The sequence below is a fragment of the Mustela lutreola genome, chromosome 4 (assembly GCF_030435805.1).
Source record: "Mustela lutreola isolate mMusLut2 chromosome 4, mMusLut2.pri, whole genome shotgun sequence".
NCBI classification, from domain to species: domain Eukaryota; kingdom Metazoa; phylum Chordata; class Mammalia; order Carnivora; family Mustelidae; genus Mustela; species Mustela lutreola.
The window spans coordinates 97,411,157-97,437,145 of NC_081293.1; the positions used below are offsets into that span (position 1 = coordinate 97,411,157).

The window sequence follows — 25,989 nt, forward strand, 5'->3', positions numbered from 1 at the left end:
GCTCGGCCGGGAGCCTGCTTCCCTTCCTCTCTCTCTCTGCCTGCCTCTCTGCCTACTTGTGATCTCTGTCTGTCAAATAAATAAGTAAAATACTTAAAAAAAAAAAAAAAGAGAGAGAGAGAGAAGTCATGGTCTGTAAATTATTTAGCTCTTTCTCCTTGTTAGGGGAAGAACCTCTTGTGGCTATCTGCATTCTAAATGGAAGCAGTACTCCCTCTAGGGAATCCATTTTGATAATTAAGGAACTGGCAATTACTTTACAGCGTGATCTGAAAGGACAGCTTCTGGTGGGTAGTCACAGTAGGACTGTAGGTATACTTGAGAAGCTTCTCTACATTGTTCCCCAAATCAGAACTGTTTCCATTAGACTGCCTTTACCTACTATCTCTTTTACCCCTCAGCACCTTGAGGGCACCACTTTGCAGCTGAGGGTACATAAAGCAAAAAGCGAAAAAAACTATAGTGTGTCCCTAAGCCTCTAATAATTCAATATGGACGTGCTGGTTTGGAAACTCAGATTATGGCAGTGAAAAACCTAACCAAGGCAAAAGAAATATGGAGGAAGTGGTAGTTGGACACATGCATTGTATTTTCCTTCTGGGAGGTTGATGGTGGGGGAAGGCGTGGTCCACACACTTCCTCTGTAAGGGGCTGGCCAGACTGTACCAACTTTAGGCTTTGCAGGACTTAACAGTCTGTGTCGCAGTCACTCTTGCAACTGAACTCTGCCATTGTAGAAAAGAGCAGCTGTGGTTAATACACCAATAGGTGTGGTTGCATTCTAATAAAACTTTATTTATAAAAACAGGTGGCTGCTGGATTTGACCCACAGGGCTACAGTTTGCGAGCCCCCGAGTTATCGGATTGATTCAGAAAATCCAGCATACAACATCACCATTTTGGTAATGACAATCTATCTATGTCACACACGTTTGCAAAGAAACTCATTAAACCCAGGCCTAACCAGATTTATTGAATCAGAATATTTGCCTGTGAGACAGGGTTCTTCTATAATATGTGTGTGTGTATATGTTTATATATGAAATAACTGAAAGGAAGGAAACATACCAAAATATTAATCTTTCTTAGATCTGAGTTGTTGAATTGTAGGCAATTTACATGTTAAAAATAGGCAAAGTTTCAAACAATAAGTCTGTATGACTTTTATCATCACCCAAAAATTATTTTAAAATAAAATAACACTAATGTAAGTATGATGGGGAAAGAAATGCACTTGAAGTTGTTGTATATGTAAGAATTAATGTTAATCTATTCTGTTTACTTACCTCATATCATTAATTGGAATTACGTTTTTTTTTTTCTTGCTAGAGATTTATCCATTTCTTTAGACTCTGATTTAACATCTGAGAATGAAGAAAATTTTGTAACATTAAAAAAGGCTTATTATTACTGAGCCCTGGGCCAGTGGTTCTTGTTAACATGGCCTGTCATAGGAGGGGCTGGTCCTAACTTCCCGTACCCAAGGATGAAAGGACTCAGACCTTTTTAATAATTAGTTTTCCTTTCTGCTACTGAATTGGACACTCTAGAAGACATTTATTAATTAAGAAGTCTTTTAGTATATTAGGAATGAAGATAATTTTCCAACCTCCAAAGGGCCCAGTATTAGTCTGGTCTAGATAAAAGGCATTTACTAAAGGTATTCTCTTAGAAGTAGAACCACATCCAACTTCCTGTGCCGTGGGAAGAATGATCATGTGGGCTGAATAACCGTGCCCTTTGACCGGAAGCCCTGGATCCTGCAGAAGTAGGGTGGGCACTGGAGACACGTTGTGGATGTGGGCAGGTATCATTATCAGGACTGGCCTTTGGGCAGTTGAAAAATAGGCAGGATTCCTTGTTACTGTCTTCCTACTTCCCCATTCCATAGTGTTCTCCCAGTTCTTTATTATTACCCAATCACTGTTAAGAAGCTAAGACACAGCATTTGTTCCCTAGATCTCTTGTTACCCAGAGGCTGACAAAGCCAGCTCTCTGCTTGTAGTCACACTGGGCAGAATCAACTAATTCTTGATACACACTGATGACTTACATGACTAAGTTGCGATATTGCTGTGGTGTATTCTGCAAGGTTGAAGGGAACATGGTTTTGATGAAAGGAATAAAGGCCTGATGTAATGGTGGATACATTTCTGGGCCTAGTCTGTTACTGCTGTGTTTGCTATTCTGTCTTTGTGGGATGCTTTTCTACAGACAACCACGGGTCTCCCTTCCTTATTCAGGGCTCTGCTCAAATGTCACCTCAACAGAGGTTTTACCTGACATGGTGCTCTTCCTTTATTCTCTGTTCCCTTTCCTGGCTTCATTTTCATTATATTACTCATCAACACCTGGCCTTATATCTAGATATGTACTGTGTGTGTGTGTGTATGTGTGCGTGTGTGGCCTTTCTCTCCACTAGAACATAAATGCCATGAGCTCATTTTTTTCTATTGTGTTCATGGTTATGTTTCTAGCACCTAGAACAGAGCATGGGCATAATATACAAACAACAAACAACAAATATCTGTAGATTGTTGGATGACTGCTCCACTTGAAGCACCTATAATTCTGTCTTCTTAATCTCGAGTTCTTGTCTCCTCACCAGCACATAATCGGCTAAACAAAGAAGGAAGAATATGACTGAGCCAAAAATACTTATTAAGGGAATTAAATCAGAAGTCCCAGTCACTTACCAAAGACACAACTAATATTAGATCCACAAGTTCCTTTCCTAGAGCCTCGTTTTCAGGACATTTGGCCGTTGTGACTTTGGTTTGGCTCTGCTGTTATTTTTACATGGTGTTAATGTGTTCCTGACATATTTCAGAGACCAGGCTTGTCATTTACTTTGAGGGTCCCATGAATTTCTCTCTTACACTTTTGAAATGAAATTTCAGAATTGACTCAAATTTATTGTTTCAATCAAAATGGATTTGATTTACAGATGTCTGATCCCTTAAAAACAGATCTAAAAAAAGAAAGCTTCCATCAACTTCAATTCTTGTTTTCTTGTCTCCTCTAAACAGGAACTCAGAACTTTCTATAAGACATTTTCTGTAAGACTTTATTGTGTTAAAAACATCGGTGCATGTTAAACCAAGTACATCATATTTGCTTGTGTTTTAAGGTTCATTTCATCGGGGAAGTAGTATAATCCACTAGCAAGTTGTGTCTGCCTTTTCAGAATGTGATTATTGCTCATAAACGTGGTTTTAATTGAAAATTTTATGTCATGGATAGCCTATAGCAGTCTTAGATCCACATACCTATATTTATGTGTCTATAATTTATTTTTTAAGATTCCCTATACAACACTATTTTGAAATTACTAAAAGGGTTTTCTTTATTTTTTTGTTATTCATCTGGGTGACTTAAAAAAAATATTGCTGTTGTGTTCAACTGTTGGCACCGTTGCAGGCAACTAAAACCTTAAGAAAATTATTCCTCCTCCTCTCTCCTCCCAAAGCCACATCTAAAAAGGTCACAAAAGGAAACACACAATTCAAATAATCTCCATGCTGTATCTGAGATTAACTCGGACACAGATGTTTTAACTTATAGTTTGATCTGGCATAATATATACATTTAACAAAATCCTGTTTTGTATTGCTTCTATAAACACTGAAGTCTGATAAAAGTGTACTGATTTTTCTGCTATTTAAGAGCTTTTGAACCAGTGCTTAAAGTGGGTTTTCTCCAAGGCCTAAATTAACTCTTTCAGCTTCTGACCATGGTTTCCGTGTAGGGGTGTGGGTGCATGCAAGAATGTGTTTGTTTATGCTTGAAATGGATTAGAATGGCAAACCATTTTGTGGTTTGCAATATTTTACTTGCTAGGGATAATCATTAGACTTTGTTCTTGATTTTTTTCTTAGAAGATGAAATGATTCAACGCTGTTCATTACTGTTCATTTCCTAACCACACTGTAATCGTTATAGGCCTGCATATTGTCTGAAAAGTCACTGAAAATATTAATGCAACATGAAGAGGGTTTTCCTCCCCACTCCTGGGCATTTAAATATGGACTTCATGCTTCCTCTCCCTGGTCCTCAGGCCTCCAGCTGATCTTAACATGTCCGCTCTTCCGGAAGTGATCCAGGGGACATCAGTCAAGTTTAAGTCTGTCTTGATTTCAAAGCCATTCCCACATCTCTTCTTGCTTGGCCCTCATTCTAACGTCCCACAAGGTCAACTTCCCACCTTGTGAGGAGCAGGGCAGCCTCCACAACCAGACCAAAATTGTGACCTTGGTAACTCCTGGGAAAAAGATATCCCTGAATTTAATAATGTCAAAAGGAACACCAAATCTAGCAACACCATGACCTTCTGAAACTACAGAGACTGTTGCCAAGTGGAATCTCCTATGATGGTATAAAAAGATAGATTCTGAGTTAGTAAGACTCTGGCTGATTAATATGAGGGCCTATTAAGCATTGTCGTTTACAAAAAGTCTTTTTAGTTTTAATCTTATTTATTTATTTATTTATTTGTCAGAGAGATAGAGAGCACAAGCAGGCAGAGGCAGAGAGATAAGCAGGCTCCCTGCTGAGCAAGGAGCCCTATGCAGAACTCGATCCCAGAACCCTGGGATCATGATCTGAGCCAAGGCAGCAGTTTAACCAACTGAGCCACCCAGGTATCCCTTACAAAAAGTCTTCACTGGAATGACTTTATTTGAGTCTCCATGTAAATTTCTGAAATAGGTATCTTAGCTATCTCTACTTTGCAAACAATGACACAATCTCCAAGAGAGGGAAAGTGGTAGACCAAGAACCTAAATCCTGCATTTCTTTTATTTCACCAGATAAAGGGTATAACGGACAAACAAGCATTTAATTTATTGGGAAGTTAATCAAATAGTGATTTTTGTGTTGTTACTTTTTAAATTTGTCATTCCGGTTCACAGTAAGGATGACATATTAGTAGCAAGAACATTTATCTATTTATCAGCCACACACGTGTGTGTGCCTCCCCCCCTGAAAAGTCTGGGATAAAAGGTCAAGGGATAAAAACAAGTGCATACTCCAAAACTGGAAACCAATAAAGTTTGTTTTGTAAAGGATTCTCTCCATACCTTAAAGAGTTTTCTTGAACAAAACTTACAGAACATCAACATTTATTTCAGTGATTGCTGTAAAAACTACTGTGCATAGAATTTGCATCTCAGCTACCAGAGGCTGTCTGCTTTCCTGAGACAGAGCTTCCAAATTCCTTTAGGCCGGGGTGTGGGGGGGGGCAGCATTGCTTATCACCTCATCACCTCTGCAGAGTGTAAACTGGAGGTGTGGCTTGTCCACACATGGGCTGCTGGAAAGTGACCTTGTAGGCCTCTTGGGAAACCCAGAACATTGTCTCAGGTGATGTTAGTATTTATTGACGTCAAGATTATAGAATGTGTTTGTGGACGTTTTCTTGAAATTCCATTTTATAAAAGAAAAATGTCTTCCTTTAGCAGTAAACACTCAATAACTTCCTCAGTGAGAATGGGGGTTCTATCCGCAACAGTGGAAGTCCAGAGAATAGTATCATTCTGAAGGGTGTGGGTTTCAATCCCAGCACTGCTATTGGTTAGCTGTCTGATCTTGGCTAAGCGAATTTTCTCTTTGAGTCTCCGTCTTTCTCATCTGCAAGAGGTAAATAATAACATCTGCCTGGAAGGGTTGTTTGAAAGGTGGCAGAGAATGTACACATTGGCCCAAGATGACTCTGAAAAATTCAGGTACTGAATTTATGGGATGAATGGGACTTGGGTTCATGAGAAGTTTCATCGCAGGACATATATCCTATCAAGGACCTGTAACTCCATGACCTGACCAAACGAGGGCGATGAGATTAGGGGGCTGAAAGGGGAGGGTGTAAGGAACAGCTGAATCCTCAGGAGAGGTGCCTCCCCTTGCCCCAGTGGTGGCTGAACCTTTTGTGAAGGCAGCAGTCATCAGATCAGTAGAGTGTGAATGTCATCCTTTTGCTTAATATCTCTTCCCGTGTGTCTTTGACTTATATCGGCTCATTTTACCCACCAAATTTGCTTTGATTATCTTCGGCTCTGTAGAGCCAGCACATCTCTGCAGGAATGAGCTGGATCTGCTTCTGCTTCTCACAGCCCTGACAGAGCTGTCAGCTTCATTTCCATCATGAAATCTTGGTAGCTCAGCAGGGTGTCAGAACTCCGTGTTTCCCGTCCCAGGTTGAATTGGCACAGCTGGGGTGGAGAGGAATCTTCTTTTGACTTGTGAACTGAGCAACTTTGGATTAACAAATCATTGAGAAGATAAACATGTGGGCTTGAATTTTTACTGTTAAAAAATCTCAATTATCTGAATGTCAAAAAGATCATAAAAATGAACTTGGAATTAATATGTGGGTGGTTGAAAGTTACATTAGGCAAAACAATCAGACCATCTGATCCCTTTGAGAGACCTGTGGTCTGTTCTGAACAATATAATTGCCTTAAGATGCTTTTAATCTTATTAGACCTCGAGTCCTAACCCAAGTGAATAAGCTGATATTGTCTTTCATTTAATTAAACAGAGAAAGTAATAGCCAGAAATGTAGATGGTTATTCTCCCACCAAAATGTGAAGTATGGCCTTCAGAGTTGACGATACATAGCTTTCTTCCACAAAAATGAAGGCTGTGTAGCCACATTGTTATCAAACCTCTCCTGTGTAGAGTAAGGAAAATGTGGGTTTCAAGAGAAATGACTGCATTGGGGTAATAGCTCAGTGGTGATTGTATTGTATTTCAGAAAATAAGAATTCTTATAGTTATCTGAAGTTGCTACTATTTTTATTTATCTATCTATTTATTTATTTATACGATTTTATCTGTTTATTTGTTAGAGAGAGAGCAGCAGGCAGAGGGAGAAGCAGACTCCTCACTGAGCAGGGAGGCTGATGCGGGACTCTGATCCCTGGACCCTGGGATCATGAGGACCCTGGCAGACGCTTAAGGACTAAGCCACCCAGGTGCCCCTCTGCTGTTTTTATTCTTAAGACGGACTCATTTTAAACATCATGGGTAGACATACAGTTGTGCGTATTTCACTCTTCTTTTGAGCTAGAATAGACTAGAGAGAGCTCTTTTAGAAAGACACAGAATTAACATTATAGATACTTACTCAACAAATATTAGCCTGGTGCCCACCCAGTAATGGTTGCCATATAAACCTCATCTAGAAGAAAGAACATGGCCCCATGAAGCCGGGGAAGGAAAGGGTTCGAAGCAGAGACAGCCCTAGGTGGGAAAGAACTTGGCAACTTTGCAGACCCCAAGAGCTGTATGGGTGGAGCTCAGCGAGGAGAAGGAGGGGGAGAAGGGACGGAGCAATTGCATGAGAAAGACAGACTGCTGGGGCAGATAGCGGAACATGTGGAGTGATCGCCCTCAACTTGCAGGCCACGGGGCTCCTGTACGTCGTCAGACGCATGCGCCGTTTTTATCTTGTAGCGCTTCGGAAGTTCTTTACTCTAGTGTCTTCATTTCTTGATATTAATTCTTGGAGTTTGCAGCCATGACTGCATCTGACGCCAGGAACTCCATCTTCTTTCTTTCTAATTTGCTTTCTGTTGGGTCGAAGGATCAAATAACCAAACTAATTAGAACGATGTCGAAGGTAGGAGTGACAGGGCCATGAATCTCAGGCAAATACAGTTTCTTCCGGGCAAAATCAATAAGCCTTCATCGCTGGGCCACTTTCTTCTAGACCTCAGCGTTCGCTTCTGTAGAAGCTGACTACTGATCAGAACACCCCCGAGTGTCCTTGCAGCCTGTAATTTGGCCTATAAGAGCTTTATAAAAGACCTTTGAACGTTAATTGCATTTTGTTGTGCTTACCATAGTTAAACTTGCCACGTCTTAATTATCTGGAAATGTTAGCTACTTCTTTAAATAGCTGCACACCCGATGCCCTCCTATCGACTAAGAGAAATTAAAAAATTAAAGTGTTGAAATCTAAGTATCCAAATGAGGATCAATATTTAATTATAAATCATTTCTCCGCTTACATTTTTCTTCATCTGACTACAAAACGCATCATGAGACTGTGCACTCACACACACGACAGTCTAATGATTTCTGCCCTTGGGAGATGTATGTTGTTATTTTCCTAGTTCAAAACTCTAGACTCTAAACTTTTGAGCAGAGGAGTGAGCTGTTGTGCGCAGACACACGCTGTTACACTATTAACTCTTCGAGGGGAGAAGCTGTTTCTTCTCTTTTCCTATCACTGAAGCATGGGCCCCAGCATTCTGAGCAAATTAGATGCTCAGAAAATGTTTCTTGAATGAATGCATACATGAGTAAAATCTGTTGGCTTGAATCTGACCTCGATTTTGCTAAATGTATCAGGAGTTAGCACTCAGCTGCTTTTTTGTCTTCCAAAAACCTTTTGTCAGGCATCGGTTCCTTAAAAATAAAGTGTGAATGTGTGGTATTCTAGAATTCTCTGGGATTATGTAAGAATGTCTAAGATGGTCTTCAACTGTCTCAGGAGAAAAAGGGTTAGTAAGAAGCACTTACACAGAAATCAAATGGTTTCAGACAGTGGTCAACCTCAGCAAAATATTTGCAAAACAGTCATCAAGTGGCTTTTTCCCTTTGCTTTTGGAATGAGAAGCTGTCCACTTACCTCCAGATCTCACGCCTGGCTAATTGCAGGGAGGGATGAGTGGAAGGCGGGGTGCTAGACAAGGGCTGACATCTGTCCCGAATGTGGCGTCTTATTTCCTGCAGGCTCAGGTCTGTTTAGCATTACACAGTGCTTAGCTTTGGTCAGGATGTGGTCAGTTTTTTGGAAGGTGTATAATACGAAATTGGCTTTCCAGGAGGAAAGCTCCCGACAATTTACACTGTGCATGCAAATTTTCGTGTCGAAAATTGCCTGTAAAAATTCAGGATGCGGGATGGTGAGGGGAGAGGGGAGAAAATTGGTTTGGCAGCAAGGAAAATATTTCTTTTGCCTCCCCAAGAAAGAAATTCCATAGGGCTTATCATCTATATTTGGAGAGAAATAAATCCATCCCTAGAAATATTTTGGCATCACTGGCTCTCATGTGGCTCGGGGTCCATTCATCAGTGGTCAGATGATTCTGGAGAGCTTTGTGGGGGTCAGGGAAGGAGACATGAAGAGGTGGGCTGGAGGGCCGTGCCAGGACAGCAGGTTACTCTGGTGTTAGAACAACCCTTGAAGATCATGAGGAAGTAGCGGGAATTATTTATTGAATTAATCTGTGCCTTAACTTAATGGGGATTATCCTTAGTTTGAAGAGCATTGGGTGAAAAAGGCATCTGGGGAGAAACTTGAACAACTTCTGGAAGAAATTTATGATTTTAATCTCATCATATTACTGTACATTTAGAGTATTAACTCTTCCTTAAGAGTAAGCAGCTAAACTGATGGTGTGTGAAGTCCCCACTGGCTTTAGATGCTGGGATTAATGAAGAATGGAGGGTGTGTCTGAGACAGACCTGATGCATCTCCTTATTTCTAAATAAAATAGTGTCATTGGTAGTACTTGGGGTGGCATGAAATTCTGTGGGAGAAGAAGAAACAGGACTTAAGCCTGTGGGGAAGTGATGCATGTTGATGAAGAGATCCGTCCTTGGAATTGTGTGGAGAGTTGGCTGTGGAATCCAGGTCTGAGGAAGATGAGAGGAAGAAAAATATGCGTCCCATCACAAGGTGTGAGCGCAGATGTTCACTTTTTCTTTCATCTCGAGCTGTGACCTCTCCAGATTGCTTGCTCAGCCTTTCCTCATACTGAAGCAACTTAAAAACAAGTCACTTTTTAAAAAAAAAACAACAAAAAACAAAACAAAACAAAAAAAAAACACCAGAAACTGCACAGAGCAGCTCCTTTGGGTCTCTGACTTTGACAGGATTCATTCTGAAATGGTCCTGTGGTCCACAACCTATACAGCAGATTTGTTACTTCTATAACGGAAGAATCAGACAAGATTTTCCAGAGTCCAGCTGCGGCTTCTTCGACTGTCGTCATGTTACTCAGAACAGAACAACTGTTTGAACCGAAGCCAAAGATGTCCTTGAATCATTTGGTATTGGGGCACTAATGAGCTCTGCAGACATTTCAAATTCCTTTTCCTTCCCTTCTCTCCCTCCCCTTCCACCTTAACCAGGTGTGACTTAATCCAGTTTATGTTTCCCCTAAGTAATAAACTGTAATCACACACACACACACACACACACACACACACACACACTTATATACATATGTATATGTACACACATAGGATTTATGTACAGACAGTTATTTTAGTGTGAAGGGAGTTTTTAAAAAATAAGCACTAAATACTTTATTGATGTGTTTTATGAACAGGTATATAGAAGCAGAGCTTCAATTCATTATCTCCTAGGCTCTTTAGAGATGACAGACACCTTAACGATCTGGTAAGCCTGGTTGGGTTTTGGAGATGAGAAAACCAAGGCTCAAGGTTTGAAGAGATTTCCCCAAGATCACTCAGGTGGTGGCTGGTGGAGCTGGACTGGACCAGCCCATTGGGACTCCTGTGTTCTTCCCTCTTGAACACATGATTTTTTTTTTTTTAAGATTTTATTTATTTATTTGACAGAGAGAGAGAGAGAGAGAGAGAGAGATAACAAGTAGACAGAGAGGGCAGGCAGGGGCGGGGTGGGGGAAGCAGGCTCCCTGCTGAGCAGAGAGCCCAAAGCGGGGCTCGATCCTAGGACACTGAGATCATGACCTGAGCCAAAGGCAGAGGCTTAACCCACTGAGCCACCCAGGCGCCCCCTGAACACATGATTTGAGAGCTTTATTCAGTATATCTCACTTCTCTCATTTTTCTCCGCTTAAAATTCTCTGCTAGGCACGGGCCAGTTTTATTCACCAATGACGCTTCCTTTTTCTTGTTTTTCATGATGAGCTTGTGAAATTATGTGATCCTGAAGTCACATGTTATGTGAACACCTTGAATTTCTGTTTGTCTGGTTGGTAAACTTGCTGCTCCCTCTGCCTCCTCTCACCTCATCTGTCTGATGTCCTCCCCCGATAACCAAGACTCAAGTCCTCTATGAGTCTGTGCAGAGTGAAACCTTCCCCGGATAACCACCCCCAGCCCCCACCTCCCTCCAGCTGTGCTCTAGCAACCATTCGTGTATGTGACAATAAACGCTTTTTACATTGTCTTATACCGAGGGATTTATTCATTCACTTAACTCTTTTTATCCTCACTTCCACAATATAGAAAGTGGAATTCTTTTTAGAACAAACCTCTATATAATTTAAAACCCTTTTAACCTTTATTTCACATTTTGTTTCTCAAAACGTATATTGTCTCAAAGGGGGTCCTATTAGTTTAGTCTCTCAAATTGTTGGTGCATCAACCTTTACCTTCAGTTAACTGACATTTATTGAGCACTTACTGTTACAAATAACCATAAGAGTTGCTCCTAGGGACATCCCAATGAAACCCTTACGGCAATCACAGGAGATAAGTTGTCATACTCAGTGTATAGCTATGGAAACTGCATTGCAGAGACTATACATCTTGCCCAGGGTCCATTTAGTGGCTTAATCTAAAATTCATCCAAACCCAAACCATTGGAACAAGTCCTCAAGTGTGGGTTTTTTTTAACCTTACATCCATTCTTTCCTCGTTTAGCACTTTCTTGAGTATGCCTAGACTTCAATACGATGAAAGAGTGGCTTTGGGGAGGGAAGTTGGACAAATTTTGGAAATTTGGAGAAAAATTCATTGCATTATCTGCTTCGTGTGTATTTTTTCAAAAGTCACTACCACCAATGTCAAAAGGTTGAAAATCTTACACTTTTGAACAAAGGGGACTAAACATCCCTCAGTGTTTTCTTTTCTTTGCTATTATTGCCTTTATTTCTATTTATACCTTGTCTGGTGTAATTTCTCACCATTTATATATATGTATTTTAACTAAGAACAGCTTTAGTATTCTGACCCCTGGAAGATAGCTCTTAATTATCTGAGAGTCATGGAAAAGGGGATAAAATTTAAATTACTGGTTGATTCAAATGTAGAATTTGGGGATGCCTGGGTTGCTCAGTTGGTTGAGCATCTGACTCTTGGATTCGGCTCTGGTCATGACCTCAGTGTTGTGAGATCAAGCCCCACAGTAGGCTCCATGCTCAGTGTGGAGTCTGCCTGTCCCTCACCCTCTGATTTTCCCAGCCTCTCTCTCTCTCTCTCTCGCTCGCTCTCTTGTAAATAAGTTAAATCTTTAAAATTTAAAAAAAAATGTAGACTTTGTTTCAAAGTTCTCCCACTAAATTTTTTGTCAGAACTTCTAATTCACATCAAACAGAAACTTCAACTCCTTTTTTAAAATCTTTTAATCTCAGAAGTCCTATGGATTCTTTAAGTAGACATAGATAGAATGGTAAAGAGGAAGAGAAGTTAAAAGTCTCTTAAGTGTTCATCACACTGAATTACCTGTCTTGTGTTGTGGAAGGGAGGCCCGTTTGCAGAACTGTGATAAATCAACCTTTCCTTAGTCATTGTTGCTCTTATTTGGCATTTGTTTCTTCGTACTGAAGAGTAGAAGATGGGTCCTTTATTCACACAAGATTAAAACAAACAACAACAGATGAGGCTTATAAAGTTTGCTAAGCGTTTTGAACAGCTCAGCTCTAGTGGCCAAATAGGAATGTGTTTAAAAGGATTACAAGGAAGAAGTGTTTCTCTGAGGGTCAAGCATTATTAGCTTGAAGACTGAATGTTAGCTGGAGCTTCGCAGCTTTCGGTGGTTCGATCTAGTTCATTTTCTGCCTTGCAGCTGTCAAATATGGGTGGAAGTTTTTAGAAAGGCAAGAGAGAATGGAGGGAAAGAGGTCTGCCCTCACCAGAGGAATGTGCTTTTCCAAAATGGTTTATAAACTTCTAAGAAAGCTATTTCAGCCTACCAAAAGTGTAACAGACAGACAAACAGACAAACAAAAAACAACTCTTCAGTTTGTTGAGAGCAGAGAACATGTGAACTTGGGAAATCAGAAGGCTCTTAGAGACCTGAGTGTTATTGTAGACCTAGTATGTGAAAGTTAGAATAAGGTTGCAGGGGAAGGCTGTTCAAAGTACATACTGGGCATTCTGGTCCAGGTGGTCAGCCAGACCAGAAAGAGAGCATCACCAGCATTGTCCTCCTTTTACAGGAAAAAGCTTGGTGGCATTTTGTTTAAAGCCATTGTTTTCAAATATATTTCTCATCACTTGAACTCTTTTATCCACTGCATATCAATATATAAAGCTGATAACAACAGAGCTGCTTTGGTTGAAGTGGGGGAGAGGCTCTGGACCCCTGCCTCCTTAGCATCACCTTTCCTCTTATAGCTGACCCTCAAGCATCAGATTTTCCCAGGACACAGCTTGGAAACCATACGATCATGTTTGGAAATGAACCAGTGGTTCTCAAATTGTGGCCCTGGGCAAGCAGTATTGGGATCACCTGGAAACTTACTAGATGTGCAAGGTTAGTGTCAAAATCCCTTGGGTGTGGCCCAGCAATCTGTGAGCGAACATGACCAGCAAGTTTGAGAACCATTGCTAGACCATTGGTTTGGACTTTTAGATTTCCCAGACCAGTTGTATAACTGGGTCCTCAGAGAAACAGACACCAAGATGAGATTGAACTAGCAAGGATTTTAGTAGAGGAAACACCAGTGAGAGAAAAATGGAGAGGGAGCTGGGAAAGGCGGGGAGAACTGTCCAAACTCAATGCAGGTCTACCCTGAATAGAGGAGACAAGGAAGAAAGATAGGATGGAAACATCTCAGAATATAGATTTTAGTATCTGGTCATTTCCATTGTTTAATTTTTCTCTTGAAAATGTTTTATTTTCCTGAGTGTGTTTTGGAAAGGAGGAAGTGCATATTGAGAATATCTGGCTTGTTTTCTGGTCATTATGAATGATCTGTTGTAGAGATTCTGTATTTTAGTATATGCCCCTGAAGAGTCCTGGTTTTCTAAGCAGACTCTAAATTTTGCAGGACTCAAACTACAAAATCTTTCCCCTTTGAATTTCAATTCTTGGTTCAGTTCTTCTTAGTCTTAACTATCAGCGCTACAGGGACAATCCAGGGTCATCATTGTTTGGGCAGAGTTTGTAGACTTCCCTTTCGGCCTCTCTCCTTTCTGGGATTCCCCCTTCTCTTTCCAGTGGCTGGAATTTCCTCGAGTTTGGACTTTGGGTTCTTCATGCCAGTAAGCCTATAAGTTTTCTAGAGGAGTTTTATGCTTCTCTCACAGATCCAACCATTTTGTGTTTATTTGTTTATGGTTTTTGCTTTAAATATTTAGTTTTGTTATGGTTTCTTATATCCAGATTCATGATTGGTATTTATATATTTTAAAAAATAAATTATGCCTTTTTCATTACCTATCTCTTGAGCTTTTTAGTGCTTTGTCCTCAAATTTCTCATTTTTGATACTAATATTAGTTCTTCTACCTTCCTTTTATTGTGTGTGCCTATCTTTTCATTTATTTGTTTATATTAAATCTTTATTACTTGGTTTTAATTTTTAAAAATCTAGTCTGCCACTCTTTAAGTGGGATAATATGCCCATTCACATTTATTTTACCATTGATATACTTAGTGGCTTTTCCTCCCCATTTTTTTTTTTTTACATTAAGTATTTATTTCCTTTTTCAAAAAATTTATAGCAATTTTCTGTTGCTGTAATTTATTTACTTTATTCCCTTTTCTAAATTAGTTTTCTATTCCACTAGTGGTTGTCTTCACTTTCTAGTACTCACAGTATCATAAATATTTTTAAATTATCACAAGGAATCAAGATACCAGAGTTTCCCTTAGCAATATACTCTATTCCTCCAGGGAGATGAATTGAAACTTACAGAAAATTTTTACTATCTATTCCTCTCTCCCCATATTTTTAGCAAACTTCTAGGTTGTTCTGAGATAATGTAATGTTTTAAGTTGTGGGGTTTATTAAATTTTCTCTCATGGTATATCTCTTTTCATCTTAGGAGTCCCTATTTAGCATCCAATTAATACATTTGTAGACAGTCTGACCTAGGTTTAATTATATGCAGATAACATACATGTGTATGTGTGTGATTTTCTCATTAATGTTTCCTCCTTTCTTAATCTTTTCTTAAGGCTTCTGTTCATATTTGTTGTTTCAATAGATCTGTTTTTTGAGTGTTTTTTCTTATAGTTGGGCATATGGGTTGTTTGTTACCTAATTATTTGCGTATCTCAAGATATAAGGTTTTTTCCTGGCCTAATAATGAGTGCAAGTTCTTTAAGTTGCAATTCAGTGGACTCTTTCAAGTCCCTTCTTCTCCTGTTGTTGTTGTTGTTGTTGTTTTAATTCGTTTGATACTTATTTTTCCTTTGTTAGTTCCTCTTTTCTACTTCCCAGGGTTACCAGTGTTTGGATGTTAAGGGCTTCTAGATTTATCCATAGTTGGTTTTTCTTTTTCTCATGATTTCCATCTTTTGGCATGTTCTCTCTTTGGTTTTCTAGGCTAATTAATTTGACACTCTCTCTTTGGTTTTCTAGGCTAATTAATTTGACTCTTGATAGAGGCCAACTTCTCTTTCAGTTTTTATAACAAATTTTTTAGTTTAAAATTTTGGTGGTTTTTGGTTGTGTTTTTTAAATCCTCTGGTTAGGGTTCCACAAGCAGTTGTGATCCTGGGGAATGGTAGTGGGCAGGTTGTCTCTGATCTCAATGAAGTAACAAGCAGATGGTGAGCTTTATGTCCAAACACCAGAAATGCTCTCCGTTCTTTGGTTTCCATGCCATCTGTCAGCCTCAATGGAGAACATGCACCCTACCTGTTTAGTATTACTCAGTTATCTCAGGTTCCAAGGACACCAGTAGGCCCAGCTTTTCAGAACCAAGTCCAGAGACTCTCCTTACTTGGTCACCAGGGAAGCAAGAAGGTCCACAGGAGAGCAGTTCCTTTCATGTATCTCTAATATGACATCCCTTAGGTCCCGTTTGACTGCCTGCTGGCTTCGCCACCTACTTGGCTCAAGACAGATGCTTGGATTGGAGTGGATTTGGGAATAGAGGGAAGAGAAGTGGACTAAGCCCCTCCATTTCTAGTACAAAGGCAGTCTTGGTGACAAGGCAGAGCATTGTCACTTTTTAATTCTTTGAGAAGATAACAAGTACATATTTTTTGACTGTGAGTAGTTTGGCATTATATTAATAAGGTACTTTATTCTGAGGAGTTTCACGTAGTTTAAGCCTTATGTTGACTTTTTTTTCCTTCTGATTGTTTACAAACCATAAACATGTGTTTTATTTCTTGAGCACAATAGGCTTTCCACCAGCTTATGTGTTCATAAAATTTGAAGAGACTCTAATATTTTTCCCAACTAGAGGCATTATGAAAATATATCTGGGTGAGATCCATCCTTCTTTCTTTTCTTTCTTCCTTTCTTCTTTTTCTTCTTTGTCTACTTCTCTAACCTTATCTCTGTTATAGACATGGTTTTCTTTTGCTCTAAAATAGTGGCTCTCAAATTTTAGCCTGCATCAAAATCATGGGGAGGGTCTCTTAAAACATAGATTTCCCCCCCACCAGTATTTCTGATTGCCTAGAACCAGTCTTTGAGAACCGCTTCTCTAACTAGTTTTCCAGGGACAGCTCCAGTTTTAGCACTGAAGGCCAATGTCCCTGGAAACCCCCCCAGTCCTGGGCAAACCAGGATGACTGGTCACCTTACGTGAAACACAGTGGTCTATTGCCGTTTTCTACAGAGTCTTCTAGAACACCGATTCTTGGCCCTCACTGCTCCACAGTCTGCTCTATTTATTGGGTTTAGGGTGTGCTAATGGCATCTTTAAGTTTAAAGTCCTCTAGGTGATTCTAATCAAAGGTTTATTAGTCATTGCTGTCATTATAAGCCTCACTCCCATATGAAGACTTTTGTACTAAGCAGTTTCTTGGCTGGAATGTTCTTTCTCTTGAGTGGGTCTCATTCCTGGCTGTTCATTAGAATTGGCTTGGGAACATTTAAATATACCAGTGCCCAGGCCCCACCACCTAATCCTGGTGAAATCAGAGTCTCTGATTCCTTAACTCCCCCAGTAGTCCTCATGGGCAACCACAGAGAACAGGTATTGTGATCTAATGGCTGGCTCTAGTTGTTTAGTGAGGAAGACCCCTCCTAGTGGTTAAATTCAAATTAGCTCCTCAACCCCTCACCAGGACACTTTCCAATAGCACTTATGATTTTCTCATATTTTCTTCTTTATTTAATTCTCCATTTATTTGTTTCCTGCCTCTCCCCCCACATAGAATGCAAGCTCCATTAAAGCAAGGGTTTTGTCTTGTTGGTCGCTGTATCCCCAGATCTTAGAGCAGAATCTAGAACATGTAAGCACTTAATAAATATTAATTCATGCCAGCAATGTGCTAAGCACTATGTTAGGCCCTAGGGACAGTACAGTACTAACAATAGATGAAAAAAGTAGTGCTCTCTGTCTTCATAGAACTCGCAGTCTAGTGGATTACTGTTTTTTGGCTTTTTTTTTTTTACATTTTATATTATTCTATTAGAACATCAGAAAAGTAAATGATAAAATAAAAGGGAACATTTCACCACTTAAAGACTGTTACTAGCATCCCATCTTTTCATTGTAACTATCAGCAACACATTTGCACCATTAAATAGGCTCAGTGATTTATAGAAACTGAAATGACATTTCAACCCTACCTTCTAACAACATGAGCCATGGTTTTTGGGGACTCGGATTTCCTCTGCCTTCCCTCGCAGCTTAGTGCTCTTGAGGAGCTGTGAGATGCTTCTCCCACACAGTGGGTCTTCGATGGGATCCTCGCGGTGGTCTGAGACCAGAGCGGAGCCGTCCTGCTGTGGTTGGGCTGCAGGAAGTACTCTGTAGTCCTTCAGTTCAGCTGGACAGACACATGAGAGGGCCTAAGAACACACACAGAGAAAACACATAAACAAGTGCATGCTCATCCATTTTTATGGAAACAGACATAAATGGTGTGGGTGTGCTTTAGCACATGGCGCGTCTAGATTCTAGAGAGTTTAATCAGGAGACAGTGACTAAATCTTGACAGGAGAAGTATCAGGGAAGGGGGAGCTCATTCAGGGAGGTCAGAACTGAGTGGAGCACTCAGGCCAAGTGAACACATGTGCCAAGTATAGGAGACTGTAGCTAATGTACCTTGTTTGAGGCCCAAGTGAGTAGTCCCTTTACTGATCTTTGGGGGAGTCCTGCCTGCCCTAGAGCAGGATAGTTCAGGGATGTGGTAGACTTGGAATTTCTTCATGCTGCCTTCCTTCTGAGAGAATTCACCTATCCGGTCAGATTTATTATAGATAGAAGGGGTACTGGGAGAGCAGTTTATTCATCCATTTGAAACAATCCTCATAGCCAGTCTAGACACTATAAGGAAACAAACATCAACTTTGACTAGCTTTATCTAGATTTATGATGTCTTTAATTATGAGGCCATTAAAAAGCTTAGTCTAAAGCTTTGTGTTTGCAATGCAGAATTTAGACAGAAATCCATTGGTTGATTGATGCATGAGGAGGAATAAGAAATATTTTCCCATACAGTTTTTTACAGTATTTACTCTGTCTACGTATTATATATGTTCTATACATACTATATGATGTATATAGTATTTATATGTCTATCTATCTAAATGAGTTGACAAACTCTTGGTTTCCCAAAAGCTAGTGAATATTTTACTTAAGAAAATGTGTCCTATAAGCATTTAAAATATTTATGTTTTCAGTGAAGAAATTTTTTAAAAAATGCTAGAAGACTTGTAGCTTGTCCAGGCATAACCTCTGCCTATTTATATTGTCTTTTAAATTGTGATGTGGGCCAAGTACCCAAGCCACTCTGTCAAAGGCATGGTGTGAAGCCCTGCCCTGTGCTTTGTTTAGAGTTAAGTGAGCAAATCAGTACCCCAATGACTCCACAAAGCAAAGGCATTCAAATGTGATGGGCCAAGAGGAAGGCACGTGACATTTCTTGATTAATTTTTGATTGTACATTTGTGTGAAAATATATTTGTACTAGCAAAGGAGAGTGCCAGCATTTTATGACACTGCATTGTGTTTCTTTAAACAACTTCCTTAAAAAAAAAAAAAAAGCCTGTTGTCTGTTTTAATGCTTATTCAATTATTAATTCAACACATTATTTCTTAAGTATGTATCACATGCCCTGCTACTGTGGTGGCACTGGGTATATAACGGTTAACATTTTTAGAAATTTGCAATTAGGTGGAGGAGGCCAGGCATTAAAAACTCTATTATGAGGTGTGGTCTTACTTAAATGAAAATGGGTTATGAGAAACTGGTGTGGGGAATACAACTTATATCAGAGTTGGGGCAGCTCTGTGACATTTAAGCTTAGGAGGAGTTAGCCAGCTGACGAGTACTTCACATTTCAGGGTTTCCATAAAATCTTCAACATGACATATTTTGTTTTCCTTTCTAAACTAAAGGAGGAAGAGGGACAGTAACTTATTTTAGTTTTTATTGCATTTTTGGAGAAAGATATGGAAATTAATTTTCCCCCTTAAATATCGTAATCGTGGAGGAAGCCTAAAAAAGATTGCTTTATTTTTGTTTCAAAGTTGTGATTTTTATCCCACACATTTAATACCCTACCCCCCCAAAGATGTGTGTGTATGTGTGTGTATAATCTTTTTCCTGATACATATCAAGTAAAAGACTGTACTTGCACAGGAAATAAGAAATTGGAACACCCACAGGCTAGAATATTTAAATAATTCCTGCAAGATGTAGTACAAATAGGGTCTAATTTAGGGAGGTTCTGCTCAGCCTGCCATTTATAGCTTGGGAAGGAAAAGGCCACCTCAAAAATAAGTGGAGAGAGTCTCAAAGAGTCGCAAACCACCTCATGTTTGTAAAGACTCATCCATGAAACTAAAGACAGAAAACTGATGGGCACAGAAGTAAATGTTCCTCCTCCCACATGAATAATCTGGGGAAACAGAACTTCAGGAAACATAATCTTCCTTCATTATACTTCAGTCCCGGGAGTCTGAAACAGGGACATGCATGCTCTCTAGAAGATCCCATTATAAAGTCCAAACCTGGACAGACATATACCAAGTCTTACGAGGATGGAGGGAAAAGCTAGTAGGAGAGATTGCTTCTGGAAACAATGACCAAACTAAAAATATCCTCATTTTCTTCACAAGCTACACCTGTATTTGGGTTTGAAGCTAGAGTCATCCCCTTCAAAATGTCCTCACTGGAAGGATTATGAAGTGCACACTTCACTGCTGTAATCAATATGTTGTTTCCTAATGAAGATATATTGACAAATTGTGTGATGTCTTGGTGTCTCTCAACAATGATATATTTTTTAAAGTTTATAAAAAATGGTGGTTTTTTTTAAGTTTTTATTTAAATGCCAGTTAGTTAACATACAGTGTACTATTAGTTTCAGGTGTATAATTTAGTGATTCAGCACTTCCCTACGACACCTGGTGCTCCTCACAACCCGTGCCCTCCTTACCCCGTCACCTTTTTAACCCATTCCCCCACCCACCTCCTCTCTGGTGACCGTCAGTCTGTTCTCTATAGTTAAGAGTCTGTTTCTTGGTTTGCCACTCTGGTTTTTTTCCCACATGCTCATTTGTTTTGTTTCTTAAATTCCACACATGATTGAAATCATATGGCATTTGTCTTTCTCTGACGGACTTATTTTGCTTAGCATGACACTGTCTGGCTCTACCCACGTCATTGCAAATGGCAAGGTTTCATTCCTTTTGATGGCTGAGTACTATTCCAACAATGATGCATTGGAATTCCATTATTGTGTTTCACAACCAGAACTAAAGTTTAGTCACTATTTGCCGCTAAAGAATTCTAATCAAGGTATACGGTCTAAAGTTTGTTTTTCATTCCTGAAAGTGCTATAAACTTTATTCATCATTTGGTATTTGATTGTGCTTTTTGGGTGGACATTAATTTTTGATCTACCCTGAAGATACACTGTGGTTCAAACTTTGAGGTATAATTTGTTTACAAAAGACTTTTACTGAAGACCTGCCTCTCCTCTGACAGTTCCTGCTGCAAACACAAAATTAGGTTGCTGTGTGAGAGTAAGTGCTCCGGCGTCACATGACTCCAGCTTTCTCCAGCCACTTTGCCTTAATTCATTATCGATACATCCGGGAAACTAGTAGTTGCTCTTGTGTTGAGTGAACCCTCAGCTCTGTGCCTGTCACAGAGCCCAGGCTGAGTATATATTAGCTCTAGATCCTAAAATGTTAGGAAAACAATGGTCTAATAATATCAATATTGGCATTTTTAATAATAATAATGCTGATATTATTATTTCCTAGATACTGTCTTTTTTTGTTTGATTTTTTTTTTTACAAAGAACCTTAGGTTAGCTCTATGTTACATTGAGGTACCCCTTCCTTAAAAATTAAACCAACTCAAGAACAAAAAATGGACTCACTATGCGAATACAGTTTTGTGGAATACAAAAATTGGCAGCTCAGTAACTTGCTTTACAACATAATACCCTTAAAAAACAATTAGCTTGTTATCTGAAGCTTTCTAAAACCACAAATTCATTGAATGGCCAGCTACATCAATAAAGATAGATCTGCTTAAAAACACTTAAAACTCAGTAAAGCTCAAAGGTGAAAAAAAATAGCCCTTGAATTCCTATAAGACAGTATAAAAGTCTGAACCTTAATGGTTAATTTAAAGTGAAAGATTCTTTTTTCTTAAATGTAAAAGGAGAGAGATTTTTTTGTGCTCTATGAAAAAAACTCTGTTGTCCCACATAGAGAGATCTTTCCTTGGTTCTTCTAATAAGCTCATTTTAGCATTACATGTTTCTCTTGAAGAGATCATTAAAGGTCAAATATTCTTGCCGTGGTTATTTCAAAATAAATCTTCCAAAACAGATCTTGCTCATCAGAATTGTCTGATGATCTTTAGCGACACTGAGTCAGTGTTTTCACCTTCATATCAGGACAGTTCAGCTGAAAGTCAATTCTTCAACGCACACACACACACAAAAACCCAAAAAACAAACCCAAAACAAAAAACCTATTTCCAAATTAAACCAGCGGCTCTTTTTGTATCCGCAGCATGCCTTAATTTCTACCACATATGCGTAAATTGGCAAGTACCTTATGGACTATAATAATCCTGATGGCTTAGAATTAGGGTTTTACCATCATCAAACAAGTCCTGAGCCCATCTCCCCTGACTCCCTGCATAAAGATAGAGCTCCCTCCCGCCGTGCACCTGGTCAAGTTGTGCAATGGTGACCAATAAGCAGCTGCTAACAATGAGGGTATTGTGCTTATGTAACACAGCTCAGGATCTGATGTTTAGTCTCTTGATAAATGGTGAAACGCTAGGGAATTCTCTCTTGCCAGGATGCCGGCTTCATGGAAAATACCGGGTCTATGTTGCGGCGTATCCTTAAATCTACTCTGTGTGAGTTGGTGGACTCGGATTCTAGAAGACCACAGTAGCCTCCCCACTTGGTCTTGAGGGGGTTAAGGATCTGTCCGCCAAGAAATGGCCATACAGTGTGGTAGCGAATGTAATTTTAGGAACTGTTTCCTGTATACTTGTTTTACCATGTTAACAAAAGTCTGTATTATGTTTCTTCCCATTGATGTGGGTGTGTCCTTGTGTGTGTATTCAAGAGAAGCTTCCGTTTGTTGAGTGATCTTCATGCAAACATCTTGGAGTGCTTTACAAAAGAATTTTAAAAATTAAACCAAACAGGATATGAAACTGTGCTGCCAAACAAGTAAGTCTTTAGGCATGATTTAAATTTAGTTAATGACATAAAGAGCTAAATCTGTGAAAGGAAGCAAGTTCCTTGGATCAGAGAAAAAGAAGCAGAAAACAGATACTCGTATTTGTGTAAGTCTTCATTTGAGTAGCTCCAAAAATGTTCTTTTAGAAGTGCAGTTGGAAAACCCCAGGCTAAGTGAGTTCCAAGGCACAGTATTTTAGGGAAGAAGACCAAATAATAGCTCCCGTGTGCATAGCAATATGCAGATTACAAAGTTTTCCCAGCTGTTATCTCCCTGGATTGTCATAACACCCCACCAAAGCAGTTAAGGAATGTGCTGTCCCATTTTACAGATGAGTATACTGATGACAAGACAAATGGAGGGTTCCACTAAGGTCACCTGGCTGGAAGGGCAGAGAGCTGGGATTCTGATGTGGCTCTTGATCTAAATCTGGTGTGCCCTTTATAGGTCCCCGAGTCTGTGGCATGTTATTTATGCTGGATACTTTTCTCCTGCCGTTCTAGTCCTCTGAACCTGAGGTAATATTCTGGCTTCCCAGGATAACCTGGGAATTCTTCGCGCTCTCGGGAGGAACTTCTGACATTCCTGTGTAAGTGGGAAACTAGAGGACCAGGGTCTTCTACTGCAAGGGCATTGCCAATGATAATGACATGGATTAATCCTTTAATAATATTCAAACTGACCTCGATGGTTTGCCTTTTATTTTTTATGATTTTCTTTTTTTAATTTTAATTTTATTTTTTCAGTGTTTGCCTTTTAAAAGTCAGCCCCCAGGGTGTCCCAGATTGCTGCCCAAGGAGATGTGATTAGAAGGACAGGGGCACTGGTTCCCGCTGTTGTAGGTAGCTTCTTGTGGTAAGAGATTGTCATGGGCATAGTGGGGAATTCTTAATGAGCTTCCTGTTCATCACAGACTTGGGCCAAGTGTGGTTATTCTAGAAACTCTGAAGATTATAGGAGCCTTGTGGTTTCAGACAGTAAGTCTTGGCCTTGTGCCCGAGGAATGGGTGATGTCGTATCTGGATTGGGTCTTGAGACTTACAGTCTCTCTTTAAGGCAGATCCCTCAGAAGGGACTGGGCTACTGTTGGCAAGCTTCATTGTTGTTGTGTTGCCTTTTCCTCCCAACACATTTGATTCTCATCCAAGGTCTGGACTTTAGAAAGTTTACATTTTCATTGATAACTCAGTTCGCTGCAGACAAGCTGGGAAGAACACTGTTTTGTGACTCGAGATCTTTTGGCAAAACACATGTGGTGGAACCAACAAGCAGCGGAAGCTATCTGTGTCTTTGGGGCCAGCTTCTCAAGCAAGTCGCTTGAGCCAAATATGAGCCCAAGAAGGCCACGTGAAAATGGAGGAATACTATTGGGGCAGTGAGGGCCTCGAAGGAAGCCAGTAAACTTGAGCATGTTACTTCTTACCCTACATTTCAATAGAGGTTGTTCCCCCACCCCAATCTTTTACCTTTATGCTTCAAAAAATATTAATAATAAAGACTTCAGCTGTCTTGCCATTAGCCAGTAAACATAGCATATCCAAAAGATTTGTATGACTTCCATATGTCATTTGAACATCTGAGACAGGAGACAAACCATCTCATCTGGAAGTATCAGGGATAAAAGGTAGCTGGGACAGCATTTCCAAGCTGACTACACTCCCCAGCCTGGCCTCCAGCATGGGCACCCATTCTCTCCTCCTTCAGTCTCTCAGGTGATGAATTATTTCTGGCTGGACTGTGCTAATCTTTGGACACCACCTTCCTGCTGTGTTTATCTCAGTATCACTTTGACTGCCTGTTCTCTTTTCATCTATTCATTTTTTTCAACTTGACCTGACTTTGCTTCTTAGCCCGTACCTCTGGATTTGCTCTACGCACACCTTTGCCAATATGCCCTGAGTTCGATCTGCTTTGAGCATCTGGTTTTTGGCTGTTCTTTCCGTGGCCATCCCTCACACACCACCCTCTGTCATGTGACCACATTTAATCCTGTTCCGGATCTTTGGGTTCCCCCATGTCTCCGTGTGTTAGTGATGACCCCGTCATGGGATGTAGTGCAGTGCCCGATGCTCTGGAGGGAATGTAGAAAAGTATAAGACAGGGTTCTGCCTACTTTGTACATACCTTGGAATACTCTTTTTCATTTTTGTCCTACATGTTCAATGACCCACTTCTTTGCCAGCCAGACCTTGGTAATCATTTCTTCTTTTAAATTCCTTTAGCTTTTATCTTCCAGATGGCTCAGCATCACCTAAAAGATGCTGTATCATTGTTTGCTGCTGGTGGTTGCTGAAGGCTGGGCTGGCTATGGCAGTTTCTTAAAATAAGACAACAGTGAACTTTGCCACATCACTTGACTCTTCTTTTCCAGAACGATTTCTCTGCAGCAGATGATGCTGTTTGATAGCATTTTACCCACAGCAGACCTGAAGCAGGATTGCAGTCTGGCCTCTCAGACCTCGCTGCTGGTTTCCCAACTAGGCTGATGTGATATTCTAAATCCTTTGTTATGATTTCCACAGCCATCACAGCATCTTTACCAGAGGTAGATTTCATCTCAAGAAACCAGTTTCTTTGTTCCTCCATCAGAAGCAAGTCCTCCTTCATTCAAGTTCTACCATGACATTGCAGCAAGGCAGCCCCATCTTCAGGCTCCACTTTTAATCCCAGTTCTGCTGTTTCTCCCCCATCGGCACTTACTTCCTCCCCCAGTCTTGAGCTCCTTAAGACTCCTCCAATCCATTCATGAGGATTGAAATCAGCTTCTTCCAAACTCCTGTTAATGTGGATACTTTGACCTCTTTCCACAAAACACATGTTTTCTTAATGGTGTGTAGAAATTGAATCTTTTCCAGAAAGTCTTCAATGTATTTGGTCCAGTTTCATCAGAGGAATCACTATGGCAGCTTTAGCCTTATGAAGTGTATTTTTAAATGATAAGATTTGAAAGTCAAAATCACTTCTTGATTTTTGGGCTGTGGAGTGGCTGTTCTACATTAATTTCACTGTCCATCTTCATCAGGGCCCTCAGGTGACCAGGTGTTTTGTCAATGAGCCATCTTATTTTGAAAGGATTTCTTTTCCTTTATTTTTTTCATTATTATTATTATTATTATTTTTTATTTTGAGTAGTGGGTCTCAGCAGTGGGCTTAAAATATTTAGCTAACCATGTTGTAAACAGATGTGC

General features: G+C 39.9%; 1 protein-coding gene across 11 annotated transcripts in view; it reads left to right on the plus strand.

Annotated features, from left to right (window-relative positions):
- SUGCT (succinyl-CoA:glutarate-CoA transferase) overlaps positions 1-25,989 on the plus strand; it is an 811,293-nt gene that overhangs the window by 509,335 nt on the left and 275,969 nt on the right. The window contains exon 15 of one of the 11 annotated variants that reach the window (XM_059170565.1): positions 809-978. The exons of 9 other annotated variants lie outside the window; for them this stretch is intronic. In XM_059170565.1, the coding sequence (XP_059026548.1) occupies positions 809-825 (17 nt within the window). In that variant the 3' untranslated portion in view covers positions 826-978. Of the gene's footprint in view, positions 1-808; positions 979-25,989 lie in introns of those variants that run through there. One more of the 11 variants, XM_059170573.1, reaches the window with a different exon arrangement.